This window comes from Phoenix dactylifera, chromosome 10 (genome assembly GCF_009389715.1).
Source record: "Phoenix dactylifera cultivar Barhee BC4 chromosome 10, palm_55x_up_171113_PBpolish2nd_filt_p, whole genome shotgun sequence".
Lineage (NCBI taxonomy): Eukaryota > Viridiplantae > Streptophyta > Magnoliopsida > Arecales > Arecaceae > Phoenix > Phoenix dactylifera.
The window spans coordinates 1,537,259-1,556,158 of NC_052401.1; the positions used below are offsets into that span (position 1 = coordinate 1,537,259).

Genomic DNA, 18,900 nt, shown 5'->3' on the forward strand with positions numbered 1-18,900 from the left:
GGTCTTGTTAGATTTTGATCAAACTTGATCTCAACCAATTTCGAATTGATTTTACATCATAGATATAGAGCATATTTGAATTTCTAATCTAGCTTTTATCGTGTTCGATTGAGTTTGTTCTAGTTTGGTCGGCTTTGGCCAAATTATAGGTAATCCACTTGTGACCTGATCGAAAAGGTTTTAAATCCTGGTTCTTGTTCGTTCAATGGTTTGAGTTTGGGTGCAAATCTAAGATTACGTCGAGGTCTACTATTCCTCTAGCATGCCTATTTAAGCTTGTGTGAAATCTTTTGATGTCGATGATAGTTATAGACCAATGAATGAAACCAATAGCTTTATAACTCGACTAAATTAATAAAAAAATAATCCATCCCAGATCATCGAATCAAGTTAGAATATGGGCCAAATTTGTAGCGGTACTTCGATAACAATTTACGTACATATAGATGCATATTGTTTCTAAATAGACATTAAGTACGCAAATATATCGACCTATGCATTTATGGTATGCCAATTTATGATTGATATATATATATATATATATATATATATATATATATATATATATATATATATATATATATATATATATATATATATATATATATATATATATATATATATATATATATTGAACCATCAAATATATGGTTTATTTATGGAATCTAAGATGATATCAATAATTTACTTTTTTGGTACATATAAATAATTTACTTATTGGCGTAATAGCACAAATATTAATTGATGCTACCAATATTGGTGCTATATGACTAAGTCATATAGCAGTTTGCTACAATTCAATAATTTTTAACTACGGGTATATCCCACCTAGTTTGAGATACGGAAAACATTTTAAATATCAATTCAAAAAATGTTTATAGAAAGGGTAATACTTGACATCAGCTCAAAAACTGTTTAAAGAAAGGGTAATGCTTTCCTAATCATTGCAACCTACGAATCCCATTAAGAGTCTATTAGGTTATGTTCATAGAATTCGGCTGGAAATTCTATAGAATTGGTTAATTGCGCCGTCCATTTAAGTATAACTTATATAAATAAAACTTTATTCAGCCTAAATTTCGTAAAAAGAAAAAAAAAATCTCTATAATTTTTTTTCATCCTGCAGCCAAAAAGTTAAGAACTGAGTTGGATTTAAATAAACTTCTAGAAAATGCAAATCAATAGGCTCGATTTTTACTGAATTTTAAGTTTAATCCTACAGAAATATTTCAACAAACTGTGAGGCGGCGCCAAAGGCCATTCAGGACCGGATTAACAGTCGCTTAGCAAACTCACTTAGAGCCACGTGTACCCAAGAAACTCATGGCTGATGGAGTTTGGATTTTGGAACCCTCCTCTACTGTATCCCCAACTGGTTCTAAACCGGTTCCAGATCTGCCAAAACCGGTTTGCAGACCGGTTTATGAATGTAAACCGCTTTATGAAAATTCGGGGGGAATTAAATTATATCAATCTCTGTTTTAGGAACCTCAAGATTCTCAGGGCTTGTTTGGTTCGCGGGAAAAGAAGGGGGGAAAGTGTGGTCAACGAGAAAGTAATGAGATGCCTCTTGTTTGGTTGGAGTTTTCAAAGGAGAGAGAAAAAAAAGTTATATTCTCATGGGAATGTGATTCCCACATTTCATGGGAAAGTCTTTCCCATGAGAAATATGGGAAAGTTACTTTCCCATGAGGCGGGAATCACTACATTTTTACTTTTTTCCAAAAAGTCCTTTCAGCATTAAAGAAGCATTAAAGAGGCATTAAAAACCTAATTTTTATTAAGGGCATAATAAGAATTATATATAACTTTTCTAGGAAAGTGGATGGCCAACCAAACATAAGCACCTTGGAAATTTGTCACTTTCCCATGGTCAACCAAACATGCCAAAAGTACTTTCCTAGGCATCCTCTTCCTAGGAATTTGTTTCCCAGGAATCATATTCCTAGGGAGGAAAATGCTTCCCGCGAACCAAACGAGCCTTCGGTGTACTCAGAGGGAATCCGGTTCCCATTCTTTCCCTTTCCAAGACAAATACGGACTCCACGAAATATGTCGATTTGGTTTCCCGAGTCCTCTCCGATTCTGAGTGCTTGATTGCATCCTAGTTATCCTATATGGATGTGATTTCAAATAACTTCAACTTTTAAAATTACTGTCCAACCTCGGCCATAAAGATAGGTTTCAAATATCATCCTAAAGCAATGATGTTGGACTAAAATTTGAGGATAAAAATATCTCTCAATTCAATAAAAAAAAAGTTTTTTCAAAAATATTGAACTTTGGAAGAAAAAAAAAGATTCTTCTACTTAGAAGGATTTGATAATTCCATAAAATGTGAATGTTTGATAATTCTCTAGAGTTACTTTGATAGGTTTTGATTAAGTTTTGGTTTTATTGAATTGGTTTGGAATGATAGATTTTGGTAATTTGATTTTTGTTCATGTTTTCTATAATTTATTTGAAAATTCTATTTAGTAGTTGCAAAATATAGGGAACATATTGGAGCTAGTTTCGGTATTATAAAGTCAATGATCTTGAATTTTCATAGCATACCAAATAGGTTAACCATAGATACTCGAGAATTATTAGAACATAACATACTAATATGGTGATCATAGATCATCGAAAATCAAATTATTCTGATATAAAGATCACCAATGATTTAAGATCGCCATAATGATTCCATCCAGGTTACCAAATGCCACCATAATATTCTCTTCTTAACTCCAGAATCTTCTGTGCATGGTTACTACATTTTTTGAGATCACAATTCTAGTTAGCTATTGAAAGATACCCAGCTAAATTTTACTTGGTACAAAGTTTTATTAGAATATAATCCCTAACTCAGAACATGGCACCTCAAAAGACATTTATATGTGGTTCTCTGACTAATTTGCCAATTTTGACTTCAATTATTTTTTACTGTTAGAGTCTGCGTTTTTCTTGATGATAAGACGTAACTCGAGCTTGATTAGGGCAAGCCTCTCTTGTATGGGCATTGTATCATTTTCGTTTTTGCTTGAGTTTCATATTTCAAACACGTTGTCAAGGGGCCAAGTTAAGCTACTAACGTTTTTTTTACCAAAAAAAAGCCACTAACGTTCATGGTTGTCGATGGCGTGCCTTCGGAGATCAATCATCCCGCAGGAAGAACAATGATAGCTCGAAGTTAGACATAGTTACTAGTTTTAAAACAAACGAACCCTGCAACCTGGGCATTTGGTCTAGTGGTATGATTCTCGCTTAGGGTGCGAGAGGTCCCGAGTTCAATTCTCGGAATGCCCCAAAATTATTTTTTAATAAAGCGAAAAATATCAATATCTTGGGATTTTTTTAAAAAAAAAAAGGGAAAAGCGAAAAATATCTTGGGACTCCAATTCTCGGAATGCCCCAAAATTATTTTTTAATTATAAAGCAAAAAGCGCAAAAATATCAATATCTTGGGATTTTTTAAATAAAATAAAGGGAAAAGCGTAAATATCTTGGGACTCCAAATTTCCTTCTTTTTATAGTCGTCTACTCGTCTCACTCCGGCTCTCCAATTTTCGATGGCCGTCTTTTCCCCCACTTCCGTCATCTCTCTTTCATCGCCCAATGCGCGTCCGTCACGCTCTTCTTCGTTTCCTGCCTCCTCCTCTGCCGCCTTTCCTCCACGGCTTCGATCTCCGGCAATGGTGGGTTCTTCCTCCCCTCGTGTCGTCGCTCGCTTCTCGCCTCCTTCCCAACTGGAGCCTGTCCCAGACGGGGCCAATCCAAGGTCTGTTACAATTTTCTTTCCCAATTTCTCGATGCTTTCCTTTTTTTTTTGTAATCAGTGATAAAGCTCGGGATCATAGTTTAGTTGGTTTTCTCCTTAAAAAGTAATGGATTTTTTTTTTTTTTTATATTGATCAGCATGAGGAGGGGAAGTGGACGGTGTGGTAAGATTCAGAAATTGTGCTGTTTTGGGGTCAGTCTGAATTAGAGAATTGGGATTGCGTTTATTGTTTCGTAGAAAGACGGATTCTTTTGCCCTTCATTACCTTTTGGGATAAATAAAGATGAAGTGGTTTATTCTATATCGCCTAACATATGAAATGGCAGATTCTTTTCTTTGCTTTTATAATTGTGCGAAGTCCTGTTATAAATCTTTCCAACATGATTCGGGTGTCAATTGCCTCAGTTGGTTTAGTCACTGGATGTGACCTGAGATCGAATTCGTGTTACCCAATTTCAGCCAGGCTTCCTCCAATCTTATTTCAGAAAAAAGAAATAAGAAAAGGAAAAAAAAAATAACTTTACATCATGATCATGAAAACACCATACTAGCATCCTTGCACACAAGGAAAATTGCTTTGTCTCACCAAAAGTCTATGGGCAAAGGTGGCATTCTGGCCTCAAATGAATAGCTAAACCCCTTGTCTAAGCTGGGTTTAGATATTCTCTGAGTGGATTCTTGGGGAAATGCAGCAGCGTTTTTTCTTTTCTTTTCTTTTCTTTTTCTGGAACTTGAGGTGGGGGCAGACGTAGAGCCCCTCCTTTTATTACGGTGATAGCTGGAGTCGATCCTAGGCCATTAGTATCAACCCACAACGACTTTATCAACTTTGCTATAGGCACCTCCGAACACATTATTGACATACAAAGAGTTCACACCTTAAGCCATGAGGTTTGTGTTCCACACATCCAACGACTTGCCTATGCCTCTATCCTTTTTGACTTGGAAAAAAAAGAAATAAATAAATAAGTCTATGTATGGAACTTAAAATTGTTTTAGAATTTAGTTGATTCTCTTCTTGTTTAGTTCAGATTTTTTCCTTCTTTTTTTCAACTGATTTTCCGAACTCTTCTGTTGTAATAGAACCCAAATTGGACAGTCATAACTCATAGTGACCATAGTACTGACTTAATTAATGGTGGATGACAGGAAAAAAAAAAAAACTCACAAGAATCAACTTCTTTAATGCCCGATGTCATCTCATCCTATCCTAATGGTACTTGATCAGAACCAGATAGCTGATGATCATATTGGTTGTGAGGAATAACTGTAACATGTTACTATGCTGCCATTGATATTGAGTTCCTGCTTTGATTTCCTTGCTTTAGAACATCACCTGGTATATCATTTATGACTTCGCTCGTTTGTTATATCCTTTATAGTGACTTTTTAATTAGCATATTGAACAGTAAAATCATGTTATTTGGGTGGCTTTTATTAAATTAGTTTACTTTTTTAACATGCAGACCTCATGCAGCAAGTATGACACCCTTTGGTGCGATCACAGATGAAAGTTCCATGCCGAAGCCATCATATAAATGGCATAGGGTATTGCTGAAAGTAAGCGGGGAAGCACTTGCTGGAGATCACACACAAAATATTGATCCAAAGGTGGGAATGCAAATGTATATATATCATGATTGCTATGAACTTCTGATACTGTAAATTGTCCTACTCCATTATCCATTTAGTTTACAGGAAGATAACATGAATCACCTTGTTGATGTTGTTCTCAAGCATGGATTTGTAAAGGAGTGAGGTATGATTATGTTCTATATGTATTTTAGCAGCATGATGTATCTGTCAATGAAAACATGAGCTTGTACATTCTCACAGGCCTAGTGACAAAACTCTCCAATTTATAGCAAAATTCTCCCATTTTTTAAACCTTTTTCTTACCTTTATTCTGAATTTCTGATTTGATGGAGGAAAGCATGCTTTACCAATTTTGGGGGCTTCCGTGAATTTCCATCAAATTTTCTGAAATTTATGGCTTTTGTTAAATTTAGCTCATTTGCTGAGACGCTGGCAATTTTTTAAACTATTTTGCACTTCAATTTTTAAGTATGTATGTACATTTTTCTTGTGTAAAATGTTGAATTATGAAACATTACCCTCGTGAATCAATCTCGAATTCTGCTTTTCTGGCTATTCTTACGGTCTTTTATATTTGTATTCCTTAAAGGGGAGGAATGAATGAATTCTTAGGAACATATGGCTTCTGTGGCCTAAAGCTACAAGTACAAATCTTTGGTTAATTATGGTTACTTTCTTTGTATTTTTTGGAACCTTTATCTGATTTTGTCCTTAGACCATTCAGCAAATTTGATATGAAAATTTCTCAGTTGTTTGTGCTCCCGTGAAAGTTTTCATCGGTAGAATACTGTGCCATATTATGCAGATTACGATGTCGATTGCAAGGGAGGTTGCTTCTGTCACGAGACTTGGGATTGAGGTTTGTCTTTCTTGATGCTTCTTCGTCTAATTGCTTCTACTTTGATTGCTTAGTGAATTGCTCTCGTGGAGCAGTTGCAATCTCAATTAGAAATATAATAATTGACATAAGTCATGGTATTGTCTAATCTTGGTACTTGACAGTGCTCTAATCTAACTTTCTTTATGCGGATAAATTGGACTTCTCTGCAGCAACCAATAGCTCTTCTAACATAGTTTTTCTGGGGACCAAGTTGATTCAGAAACCAAAAGGCAATTGTTTAGGGAAATACTAGAGCTTTCATACACGCACGCACACAATGTCTGCACCCATATTCATGAATGCTGATATTATGAGAACAATGGACATGTGGATCCATGCAACCTTGCTTCACTAGCTTGCATGTATGCATATAGTAAAACGTGTACCATGGATGTATGTTTTGATATGTTTAATGTGTGGGAGCGAATTGTATGGATGCAAGTGCACATGCATGGTAACATCTGTGTATGTATGCTTCCATGCTTATTATGCATTTGTCTATTTGCGGGTGAATGCATGTATGCTTGTATATATGGAGATATGAAGACATGCTTGCATTGTCTAGGTGTATAGAAGCTTGAAATGCCTGTGGCACGCACAAATATATATGAATTAATGTTATACAGGACCTCAGTGGATTTAAGAATTATATTTGATGCTTGTTTGTCCAATAAGATGAGTATAGTCCTTACATCCTATACAATATTTCAGTGTGTGTCAATAGTTAGGGGCAGGCCTAGGGTTTTTTTTTGGAAGGGAGGGATTTTAGATTTTCCTAGCATTCTTTCGTACTAGTTTTTAAAAATATAAAATTATAACTTATAGTAAGTATACAAATAGTTAAAATCATTACACTGATATTAAAAAAAGCATGTCATGTGTAGAGCAATAGAGGCAAGATGGAGATAACTAAATGGAACGTTCCACGACTCTATGACATAATACGATAAATCTAAAAAATTCAATCAGTATACCTTATTATCATGTTTAATAACAGAAAACTGGAATAGCGGATGAATAGAATTGTTAGCTTCGCATTCAATGAAATTTGGGCATGGGAAGAGTTTAAAACTTAAATTTTCCTTCATCATTGTATTTGCCTTTGACATCATATGATAAACTAAACAATTCAAAGTGCATAATATCTTGGTATTATGTTAATAACTAGTACTATATAATAAGGTATGAATAGAAGAGATAACTCCGACTCCTTCCTATAAGAGGAAAAAATGGAATTAGCAAGAGTTTGAGACTTGGATTGTCTTCGTCTTTGCCTTTGTCTTTGACATCAGAAAATAAAACAATCATTATGTAATATGATGGTATCATGTTAAGTTATCTTTTGAATCCTTGTAATGGGAGAAAGAAAATTGCTGATCACAGGCTTCCATTTTGGGGAGCAGATTTTTTTTCTGTTTTTGGGGGTTGGGGTGGGTGTTATGGAGATGGAATTTGGGACCAGGATTTGCATGAGAGCAAACATGGATGACTTCGATTTGCTAGGAGCCCCATCTAATTAAAAATCTAACTTGATAAATTCACCTGACTTCTATTTTATGTAATATTTTGTTGTTGCCCCTTGGAGAAAGAGCTACTTTAAGTAATTGTGTGCTTTTCATTGATGACGGGAATGCTATTAATATGGATAGAATGGAGAGGGGACTATTATATCACTCATGAAATTCGGCCTAAAAACATTAGAGAGAAAGAAAGAAAGAAAAATATGTGAAAGAAACCTTTGGAGAAATTTTAGGAGGTGGCTCTTATTTTAGAATGTTATAATAACATTGAATTAGATAGGAGCATATCTTTCTTAATTTGCACTAATTAAAATTATATTAGGAAGGTGAAGAGCCGGTTTTGGCTGCGATTAAGTAGGAGGGTCTGTTGGTAAATGGTAAGAGATTATCGGTGGAGGCGAGACTTCTGTAGGCCAGAATTTTTTTTGGAGGGCCAAAATTGATCGTTAAGGGGATTTCATGAGTTTTGGGGGACCCATGGCACATCTCCCCAGTTTCACTGCTGCCAATATTATAGAATATAACCTGTTGACTTTTAGGAGTCTAGGAACACAATAGGTAAAATGATGCAGAATTTTCTCCTTGAATGTATTTTTGGATCTTGAATTGATAAATGTAAACATAATTGTAAGATAAATGTGTGTAGAGAGAGAGAGCAAGGGAGATGGGGGGACACTGTTGGAGTTGGTGCTGTGGTAGATGCCATGGATCGGAGTGGGGGAGAAAGTGTGGCTGTCCAGCAGTTATCTGATATTGGACTTTAGTAACAGAAATAGAGCATATATAGGTTGACTTGGTGCCTCCTCTCACAGGCAATTCCACCAACATCATTTCTGTTGTAGTGGATAGAGAGGGGAAGAAGAAATAGAAAGAGATTTGGTAGAAACTGAAAGCTCTTAATAGATGTTGAATTAAGTCTGTCCTGTCTACCGCATACTCTCTCTCTCCACCTTACAGAAAGTGGGCATGCCAATAGGTTCGCCGGCCTATAATGGAACCTCTCAAACACCACAACCAAGAAAAAGTTATCCTGGGAATTCTGACCATACTGTAAAGATATGTGAAGTTCTGTTAGATACTAAGATCTCCTATTATTAACCTAAGTTATAAGCACTATCATTATATTTGCATGCATGCGAGGTCCGTATTGCATTAAAACTAATAGCCGCTAAGTTGGTTGTGCTCCCGCACAAGCCATGAATTTATGTTTAGGAAATATTACTCCATTTGACTATGATTTTTCTGGCAAGCAGAACAATCTATTGTATATACTAGCAAACAAACTGCTGGTGATGGCTTTCCGTCTAACAAATTGATTTTTTTTTTTTCAAGGTTGCCATAGTGGTTGGTGGGGGTAATATCTTCCGTGGAGCCTCTTGGGCAGGGTGTAGTGGTCTTGACCGAGCTTCTGCAGATTACATTGGGTATGATAATTTATAAATTTAATCCTTTTAATATCATGGAAATCTTCTTTAATATTTCATCACTGTTCTTAGCCTACGAAGTCTTGAACCAATTACGTATGTTGCTTGGATATTGTTTGTCATGTATTTTAGAACTGTATCTCCACAGAGGAAGCTTAAGTTGGTTAAATAACTGAATCCATAAGCTTAAACTTGGTGAGATTACCCTCATATTTGCATTATGGAAACTACCAATCTTGCATTTCTCGCATAACTATGTGTTCTAAATTTGCTTGCTCAAAGTTACAATTGATATTCTAGTTACTCCTTAAATATGCCAGCTGATCAGCTTTACTATTTTGATTCCTGCTTCTTGTTTCAGCAGGATACGGCAATGTTACTAGCCCTATCAGATGCATACTATAGTATGAAAAATGAGACCATACTAGTAAATTAGGATGTATGCATTTGATTTCTCCTTTGCCTTCTATTTTTTCCTTTCTGTTGAAAACAGATAAGCAGACTGACCTAGCAAAAATGATTTCTATGATGCTGTCAAAATGAGGTAGGTCTCCCTATCTGCAACTGGTCTTGTAGGTTACGTGGCAGGTCTTTCTCCTGCTTACAATTGCGAATCTCCTCTGCTACATATTATCACTTCACTGAATCTATATTTGGTGGAGATCTGGCTGTAAAATGTAGTCTTTGATGGATGATCCATAAAGCCAAAGCTATATAAATTGGATAGGATTATTGGCCAAGGTAATCTGCTGCAATCCCTTTTTTTTTGAGTGAAAGGGAGGGCTTTGTTTGAGGAGATGAGGGTTAAAAAAACAAGAATGTTGCAAGGAAAGAGAGATATAGAAAGAATCTTGTTTAGCCCTGTGACTTGCCAACTTATAAGCTCTGCTCTTTTTTTGCATGCAGGCTGAAAATAGCTTGCATAAATGCCAATTTTCATGGTTTACAATTCTCTGGCCATCCTTTTGCTATGCTGCAGTTTATGATGTTGTAAGCTGCTAGATTACTAGCATGGATCTCATGTTGAGTCATTTATGGTTTCTGCCATAGAAACCTCACTCCTTCAGAAATGATTATTTTATGATGTCTTATATCTGAATGTGTTGGTGATTTTTAGAATTTCCTGAGGCAAACTGTATTTTGGCTTTATAATATGTTATCATTCTTGGAGGAATAAATATTTTCATAAAAAATTTCTATGCATATGCCTGTTTTAATTTCTTTCATGTGTCTTGTGGTTCAGCATGCTGGCAACAGTTATGAATGCAATTTTCCTGCAAGCAACAATGGAAAGCATTGGCATTCCTACACGTGTCCAGACTGCATTTCGCATGTCAGAAGTTGCAGAGCCATATATAAGAAGAAGGGCTATGAGGCATTTGGAGAAAGGGAGAGTTGTTATATTTGCTGCTGGAACTGGCAATCCCTTCTTCACAACGGATACCGCTGCTGCTCTCCGCTGTGCAGAAAGTGAGTCGTTTCTCTAGTGTGTGGCTCATAATATATCCTAGTTAGAATAGCATGATGGCATGTTGCACTCTGCTGTAATCCATCTATATTCATGACAATTTCTAGCATTGCAACGTTTTCTGACACTTGTTGCATGAATATCAGCATCCTTTAAATTCAAATCAGTTGACAGACTAAGATGAAAGTAGATTTCAGGGCAATCAGTTCATGTAAGTGTTTAATTAATAATAGGAGGTAACAACCTGTGATTTCATTAATGTGCCCTCAAAGAATTATACAAGCGATTCAGTCATTTGTATCAACAGCTGCATGATGGACATCACTGACCACACACAAACATATGTCATGACAATTTGACATTCTCCTGCTTGCTTTACAGGATGTGTGCTTAGCATGCAATCCCATATGACATTTTTTTGCTGACTCAGTTTTTATACTCCATATTCAGTTAATGCGCAGGTTATGCTTAAAGCAACAAATGTTGATGGTGTATATGACGATGACCCCAAGCTTAACCCAAATGCTCACATTCTTGACACTCTAAGCTATCATGATGTGACCACAAAGGATCTCTCTGTGATGGACATGACTGCTGTTACTTTGTGCCAAGAAAATAAAATACCTGGTATATATTGGCTCAGAGCTTTTCTTTTCTTTTTCTTTAGTAGCTTCTATGAAGTGTATATGGACTATGCTTATCAACCTTACCTGTGCAGTTGTTGTGTTTAACTTGAATAAACCTGGAAATATTGCAAAAGCTATTGTTGGTGAGAAGGTCGGTACTCTGATTGGTGGAATTCCAAATGAGCAGCAACGGTATGAACGAAGCATGATAAGTCATGAATTGAAGACGTTAAACAACTTCGAAATTTAAGATTTTGTTTATTTATTTATCTAATTGTGAGCTGCATGTTTGTGCACGGGTGTAAGTGGGGAGGGGCTGGATATGCTTCACAAATTTATGAATTATCTAGCTGTATATGAATTTTGTAGAGTTGTTTTTAGTCTTTAAAAGATCTTTAAGCTTCAAAGAGAAGCTTTTTGGGGGAATCTTGCTATTTGCTTAATAATGATCTTTGTCTGCCTCATTATTGGAAGATGAAGATGTTGATGATGTATCTGATCGAAGGCAGTGAATATCCAACACATTCAGTAGTGCTGCCAAATTCTTAATTCGTTTGCTATATTAATCATTACTCTGCATTACCTTGTTCATATTCTTGGTTTGTAATTCTAAAACCACAATCCCGGTAAAACATATTATACAAGATGTTCGAGGAAAATCGATCAAAATTCATGTGGCAAGCATGTGATGAGTTGATGCCAAATGTGTGAATGCACCATGGTGTTCTTTGTTGAATTGCATACTCCATCGATGATATGGTTTTGTGATAGCTCCAAGGTTTGCAAGCCCATTGGCCTTTTGAGCTTCAGAAACCTGTCGACTGTTCTGATCTTTCTTTATTGCTGGACTTCTTTTGATACGCACATGGAATCTGATTGCCTTTTAGACTATATATTGCTAAGTTCCCATCATTGCTTCATGATTCCTGCAGTCCTTGCCTCTTCTTTGTTCTTTATTCAAGAGAACGTCATTGTTGATTGGTATGCATGGTTTGATTAGAGAAATTTGATCGCAATATTTTTCTTTATTGGATTTATTTTAGTTTTTAGGGAATCATGGTGTGATTCTTTCTAATTTCCATTTATTTTTGAACCTCTCACCTGACTGGATGGACAAAGCTATAAACTCTTCTATGATCTGACCAATTTCAAGCTAAGTATTTCTTAGATAATGGTCTATATGGCCTTCATAGGTGTCAGGTCTATATATGACCTGGTCGCTGAAATCTGTTTATTTTTCTTGAGTCAATGGCTACTATATTCAACTAGAGCATATGTTGATTCTATGAAAAATAGCTGCTTCTCTTCGACCGGGTTGTGATAGAAACTTATAGCCGAAATTCTGTACTGCTTTAATCTGCCTGTGATCATTTCTCCTTACTCCTCATGAGACTAGTTTGTGATTTCCAATCCAAGCAAACGAAATAGACCTGTCTGACATTGGGGTTTTCTCAGTTTGAATTGCATGCTTCCGGCCGCCAAATTTGGTTATTGACTCTATGAAGTTTCTCAGGTTGGTCAATTTTTGAGATTCAACTGCACATAGATTTAGCTACCCTGGATAATTCAAAGTATATTAGGTTATTTCTCAGAAAAATCAAAGTATATGAGATCATCAAACTTTTTTTTTTGTGGATTCAGTGATTGCTGGGCCCTAGCATTGAATAGCTTCTCATTGTTATGACTAGGCCTCAATCATCATGAGCTTTTGTTTGAATATCCACATCACCACGAAAATGTTCACAAACATTAATTGAATTATTGCTTAAAAATTGAATTATTTACTAATTAATTTCTCATTTGCATCAGTACCGTGCCATAGATCCTTCCACATTTGTATTCACTTGCCTCATGTTGCTTAATCTTGCATGGCCGAGACATCACTACAACTATCTTGTATCTATATATGCTGTTTTTGTTTATATATTTCATTGACTGTTTCCATAATTCACCGACCATTTGGTGGAAATTGTTTATTTCCTTAGAATATTGATTTTTTTTTTTCAATAATCGAATCTTCTTTAAGATACCATACTTTTAACCATAGATATGCATTTTCCCCATCTTAACCTTTTCATAATCTATTGCCTGGTCCTTGAAGTGGGAAATGTCTTCCAATTGCGTCTCAAGATTTCCATCTGGGTTTTTTTTTTTTGGCCGGCATCTATTTTAAAATTCTGAGCATGACATAACCAGAGAAAAGCCAAGTTGACTTGCCAATGCTTCACTATGTTTTTATTCTTTTATTTTGTTTTCAAATAAACTTATGTAAACAGTGGGGACAAGACTTGATGTCTGTGGTTTTGCTTGCATAATGAACATAAATAAAAAATGTCTCACCCTCTTTGTCCAACAGTTTTTCAACCATGAACCTAAAAGTGTCGATTGTCTTTATAAACCACCAACAGTTTCATGAATTCCTATAAAAAAATTTTCAGCTAAATTGAATCATTGCGTGCTCCCATTTCTTAGTACTCTTCGCTTCATGGCATCGACAGGCTCAGCTCATACACAATTGCTTGCGGAGACATTTGAAGAACTGATTAGTCTCCTGTAATATAAAATACAGCGATGCTATAATTGCACTAAAATAATCCTAGAGCTATATTTGATCCCTTAAAATAACTCCAACCAACCTCATACAAATTATAAACAATATAATTGCGTTATAATTAAAATTATATCTTCTATTCTATCTCATTCTATCATTCAAACTCTCCTGCTTGCCAATTTAGACTTTTAGTACACAAGACGGCCATAATTATTTGATGGTAACGAGGATGATGTGAATATTTTTTTTCCTTTCATTTGCAAACAGGAAGACTTTGTTAAGAAGAAAGAATAAATAAATGGATACAAAGTCTTGGGCTACCCTATGGATGGTCCAAGGACTGACCACCATCCAACTCTCATCCAGCGGTGGTCAGGCAAATGAAATCAAATCCCCTATCGAGTCTAGACGCATCAAAGGCAACGACAATGCTTACCTATCGGTTTGGACCAAGAGATGCAAAGGCCGGCCTGGCCGCTATTGGAGGAGTAGCTATCACGTGGCCCACCACCATAATGGCCCATCAATGTCCTCTCAACTGCACCACCATCTTTGATTCCGGTCACAACTTTGTTTCCTGAAATCTTGAACTAGAAATCTGGAAATTGGCTGAGGAGTTCCCAGAAAGAGCCTGGAGATGGGACGGTAGGAGTTGATAAGAAGTTGTTAGGACTCGGCAAGATGGTGGTTGCACCACCATCCACGAAGCTTCTGTTGGCTGAAAAAATTGGGCTCAATTCTTGCAAGAAGCTCAAAGAAGTCGTGTCGAATGACGTTATCGGCGAGAAGAAGCCGGGCGATATCGGCGGAAGGGACGCCGGCACCGGCGATAGTATCCCCGGGAAGGAACCGGCCCGGTCAACCACCGGGCCACCAACATCCATGTCAAACTGGGCCGCGACATCGAGGGCCGAGCTCCGAGTCCGATCGCCGTGGGGCGAGTGGGCCGACTTCTCGAACGTGGCGAGCCGGGCGGCGGGGGAGAGCGCGCCGCTACCGTAGGATGGCGACGGGAGGGAGGCGTCGGCGGAGGAGTCCGGCCCGGTGAGGCGTTGGACCAGGTTCATGAAGTCGCTGGGCTTGGTGTGGATGATTTTCGGGGATACGGTGTAGATGATGACCGGTGGGCGGTGGTGGGGCGCCGCCGCCGCCGCCGCCGCTGCTGCCGTGTGGGAGGGGCCGGCGGGGGCCGGCGGTGGCTTCTTGATCTTGTAGGAGTCTTTGCGGACTTTGAGGGGAGTGGGCCGTGGGCCTTGGAGCTCGCGGCGTGGGGAGGGCCTCGGCATGCCGGAGGGATCCATGGAAAGTGGAGTTCCGGGGTGGAGAAAAGGAAACTACGGAGTTAGGGGGAGGGAGGCCAAGTCCGCGGTACATAGAAAAGGAGTTGGAGACGAGGCAAGGCGGAGGGATTCTTCCAATGTGGAATATATATAAGAGTCCAGGAGAAATATCTTAACGAAAGGCCACGTCACTGCACAAGGAAACGTCGAAGAACGGGAAGGACGGAAAGGACAAGGTTGTGGGTTATTGAATTGGTCGAGGTGGGTTTTTTTTTTTTCTTTTTTTCGATAGATAGGTGGGGGAGGGAGGGGGTGGTTAAAAGCGCAAGTTGGGTTTGGATGGGTCCCGTCACCGGTGTGGGTCAAATGGTGATGCGGTCGGATGGTCGGTCAAGGACGGGCGACAGGCGGCCGCAGGTCAGAAGTGATCCAAGGGAGGATTCTCAAGGGATTTATTCTTATCTATGGCTGTCGGATGCATAGGTTCATCGAATGATTTTTGTGATTCTGAATCATTTTACATTTATTTCTATAATATATAACGCAGTATAATACAATACAATATGATATAATATATGCATTATATAATGTAAAATATAATATAAAATATCTAATTTTCGTCTCCTTGGCTCATGACCCGTCTCTTTCCTCCAATCCATCCCTTTGACCACCACCAACGTCGGAACCACCAGAGCCGGTGACACCAATGGCCTTGGTGCAGCCACTAGCTTAGAGACGCCTCCCATCTGGCCATTTGTCTGTATCTCGGTAATTGGGAGGAGTTTACTAAAAAAGAGGGACAAGCAGTGACTCTACCCCAATACTAACAATACCACCCGAGATGAGGATGGATCGTGTACCTTGATCAACAATCTAGCGGTGAAGGATGAGAGGGCTGGGTAATGATGACCTAAGACACGGCTGGTGCTCATAGATGCGAGGACAAAGGGTGGCGGACGACGTCCTTGAGGTCGTTGCAGTCACTGCTGCAGATGCACTAGAGTCGCTTAGGATCAATGAGCACAGAATCTGCAAAAAGATGGATCGGCGACAATGGTTAAGCCACTAGCCCCTCCAGCTAGATCCTATCTCGTGCTCCTTGGAATCTGAAAGGAGGTCCAGAATTAGTCGCAACCTCTCTATCTAGGATTAGGGATCAGGATGATAGTCCACAATCTAGATTTTGCGAGGGTACGGTAGCCCTCCACTTTGATTGATGATGGTTCGCTGCAGAATCCCCCCGGAATCATTTTACGTTTATATATGACTCTGATTCAGTACCTAGAGCTACCTCCAAGCAAAATAGATCATTTATAGGATCTATCATCATTCTCTCAAGAAGAATAAAATAAGAAGAAAAAAAAAAGACTGATAAGTATTTAGTAAATGATCAAAGGACTTCTGTCTACTTGGAAATGCTTAGAGATCACTCCTCCATATTTGTCCCTTCTGGCTGTCCTAAGGACACTTCTCCATGTATATTTTATCTACCTTCTATAAATTTGTAGCCTTGCATCCTTTTTGTTGTAATTCCTGAAGTTGGCCTAACAACTCTCGCCGGCTATATACGTCTTGGATTTGACTTGGCAACCAAGTGTTCCCTGGGGGCCCTACTCCAAAAACCATAGTGCACAGTGCACTGTAGAATTACGTGCAGCTGTTCCAGTTGCGTCCATCTTGCAGTTGTTCATGGAAGTATCTAAAACATCATCTAACCCTCACAGATAATAACTAGTGCTAATAATATATATATTTGGCTGTGGCATTCTAAGAGCAAACCATAATACATGGAATAATGGAAGGTAAAAACGGGTAGGAATGGCATGGCAATCCTCTTAAGAGGCATTGCATTAGATTTTGGTTACTCCTTGAAGAAATTGTAATATTCTAAATCTGAATTATTGGTACCGTGAGGATCCGTGCAGGCGTGTGTTTAGTCTCACATCGGTCATTCGCTGGATAGATTTTGGATACTTATACAGGATCAAGGAATCCAAATAATACCTTTTGGCTAGCCATTTTGGGTGAGGTCTTGGATTGTTAGAAATGGTATCAGAGCGAACCCGGCCCATAACCTATGTGCAGAGCCGGCTCGAGCCTTAGGCGACTGAGGCGGTCGCCTAAGGCCCCTGGCTCAAGGAAGGCCCCTCTTTGCCGCCTGGCGTCTGCTTCATGCCTTCACATCCGAAAGCTAGCCAGCTAGGAGCCTAGGAGTAGGACTGTAGCCTGTAGGAGGAATGGAGCCATGGAGGATGTCTCATGTCTGTCCCGCCTGCCGTCTGGCTACGCCGCTAGGCCTGCTACAGTGGGTTCTCGTCGACAGACAGCGACTCAGCAAGAAGAGCTACGGCTATAGGTGACACCGTGACTGGTGACCTACGAGCCTACGACAAGGACAACCAACGGCAACGGATATTTTCTGATTTCCTCCCTCCTTTTCTTCTCTGAGTTCTCTCCCTCCTCTTCTCTCCCAGTGCTTTTTTTTTTTGAACCTTTTGGGCCAGGCCCCAGACTCCAGTTCTTCTCCAGTTTCTCAACGACTCGACCGTCGACGGCTTCTTCAATTCTTGGGCCGCCGGCCGCCCCTGCTTCGGAGTCCGGAGACCGGAGTCCGGACCTCCTCTATCCTCTCTAGTTCTCCTCGGCTCCTCCGACCTCCGGCCTCCACAGCTCCGCTCTACTCCTCCTCGGCTCCTCGCCTCCTCGACTCCTCCGGCCTCCGCTCCTCGCCGACTCGCCGACGTCGCCATCCTCGGCTCCTCCATCCTCTGCTTCTCGCCGTCCTCAGCTCCTCGGTTCCTTGCAGTCGCCGACTCCGCGGCTCCTCCGTCCTCTGCTTCTTGCCTTCCTCGGCTCCTCCATCCATGGTCCACCGACCACCTGAGTCTTGAGGCACCGTCACCACCGTGGCACCATCCTCCGGCTCCAACTTTCGGGAGGCAAGAACTTAAGGTTCGTTTGCCAAATGCCAAAGGCCCCAAGTCCATCGTCCACACTCCAGGGCCTTAGAGTTAGAGTTTAGACATGTTAAATAGCTTTGGGGAGACATCAGACATGTTAGCATGATTATTTCTGAATTAGATGGTGCTCTGTAGACTGTAGTTATCTTTCATTATTTTTCATCAAATGTACTTCATCAAAAAAGAAAACCACGATTAATGTACTTCATCAAATGGTATATACTGATTAGTGATTACTGATTACTGAACAAAGGGATTTTTGGTCCAATTATAGGTTCGTTGTGACTTCGGCGGTTCGGCCTCTTTTTGTTGTTAAGTTCGGCACTATTTGGCCTCTTCTCGACATAATTAAGTTCGGCATTACTTGTTGGGACCTAAGTTTGTTTTTCTTGACATAATCAAATTTTATCATTTTTAACTTTTTTATATTTTGATTTGTTTGTGGTGTTTTTTTAATTGCTTTGTTTGATAATATTATTATCAAATGAATAGGTGGTTTAATTTAGAAGTGAAAATAGTATTTTAATGCATCTTGAGTATAAAAATTTGATTAGTAATTTTGCATCTCAAAAAGCTTGATGAATTATTTTTAAATAAAATTTTAAAGTATTTTATAATTATTAAAAAAATTTCATTATTTGAAAAAAAATGCCTCACTTAGTGAGTTCGCCTTAGGCCCCCAAATATTTTGGGCTGCCCCTGCCTATGTGGACTAGGGGACACTGTAGCACAGATCAATTGGGGCTGTTCACGGGCCGATCGTGATATTTGTGATTAGATTGGAATAGATTTGAACGCTTAGCTTGATAAGAACGTTAGGACTTAAACGGGGGAG

General features: G+C 38.9%; 2 protein-coding genes, 1 long non-coding RNA gene and 1 other non-coding gene across 4 annotated transcripts; 2 read left to right on the forward strand and 2 right to left on the reverse strand.

Annotated features, from left to right (window-relative positions):
- Positions 1-3,216: 3,216 nt before the first annotated feature.
- On the forward strand, positions 3,217-3,288 carry TRNAP-AGG. Its single transcript has one exon. It is a non-coding gene; the product is annotated as a tRNA-Pro (tRNA).
- A 239-nt stretch (positions 3,289-3,527) lies between these two features.
- Positions 3,528-11,747, forward strand: LOC103703154 (uridylate kinase). Its single transcript, XM_008785907.3, has 7 exons — positions 3,528-3,760; positions 5,227-5,371; positions 6,162-6,215; positions 9,089-9,180; positions 10,424-10,650; positions 11,099-11,275; positions 11,367-11,747. Exons 1-7 carry the CDS (start codon positions 3,552-3,554, stop codon positions 11,522-11,524), a joined length of 1,062 nt encoding a protein of 353 aa, XP_008784129.2. The 5' UTR covers positions 3,528-3,551; the 3' UTR covers positions 11,525-11,747.
- Positions 5,793-6,164, reverse strand: LOC120112113. Its single transcript, XR_005513601.1, has 2 exons — positions 6,029-6,164; positions 5,793-5,988 (listed from the first exon to the last, which is right to left on the reverse strand). It is a non-coding gene; the product is annotated as an uncharacterized LOC120112113 (long non-coding RNA).
- A 2,291-nt stretch (positions 11,748-14,038) lies between the features above and the next one.
- Positions 14,039-15,365, reverse strand: LOC103703155 (protein MKS1-like). The gene has a single exon (XM_008785908.4). It carries the CDS (start codon positions 15,124-15,126, stop codon positions 14,416-14,418), a length of 711 nt encoding a protein of 236 aa, XP_008784130.1. The 5' UTR covers positions 15,127-15,365; the 3' UTR covers positions 14,039-14,415.
- Positions 15,366-18,900: the final 3,535 nt, after the last annotated feature.

Bases quoted from the DNA above. Each gene is read 5' to 3' on its own strand.
- LOC103703154 (XM_008785907.3), top strand. From the start codon at position 3,552: ATGGCCGTCTTTTCCCCCACTTCCGTCATCTCTCTTTCATCGCCCAAT. The intron at 5,372-6,161 runs GTGGGAATGCAA...CATATTATGCAG, and splicing joins CACAAAATATTGATCCAAAG to ATTACGATGTCGATTGCAAG. The intron at 9,181-10,423 runs GTATGATAATTT...CTTGTGGTTCAG, and splicing joins GCTTCTGCAGATTACATTGG to CATGCTGGCAACAGTTATGA.
- LOC103703155 (XM_008785908.4), bottom strand. From the start codon at position 15,126: ATGGATCCCTCCGGCATGCCGAGGCCCTCCCCACGCCGCGAGCTCCAA.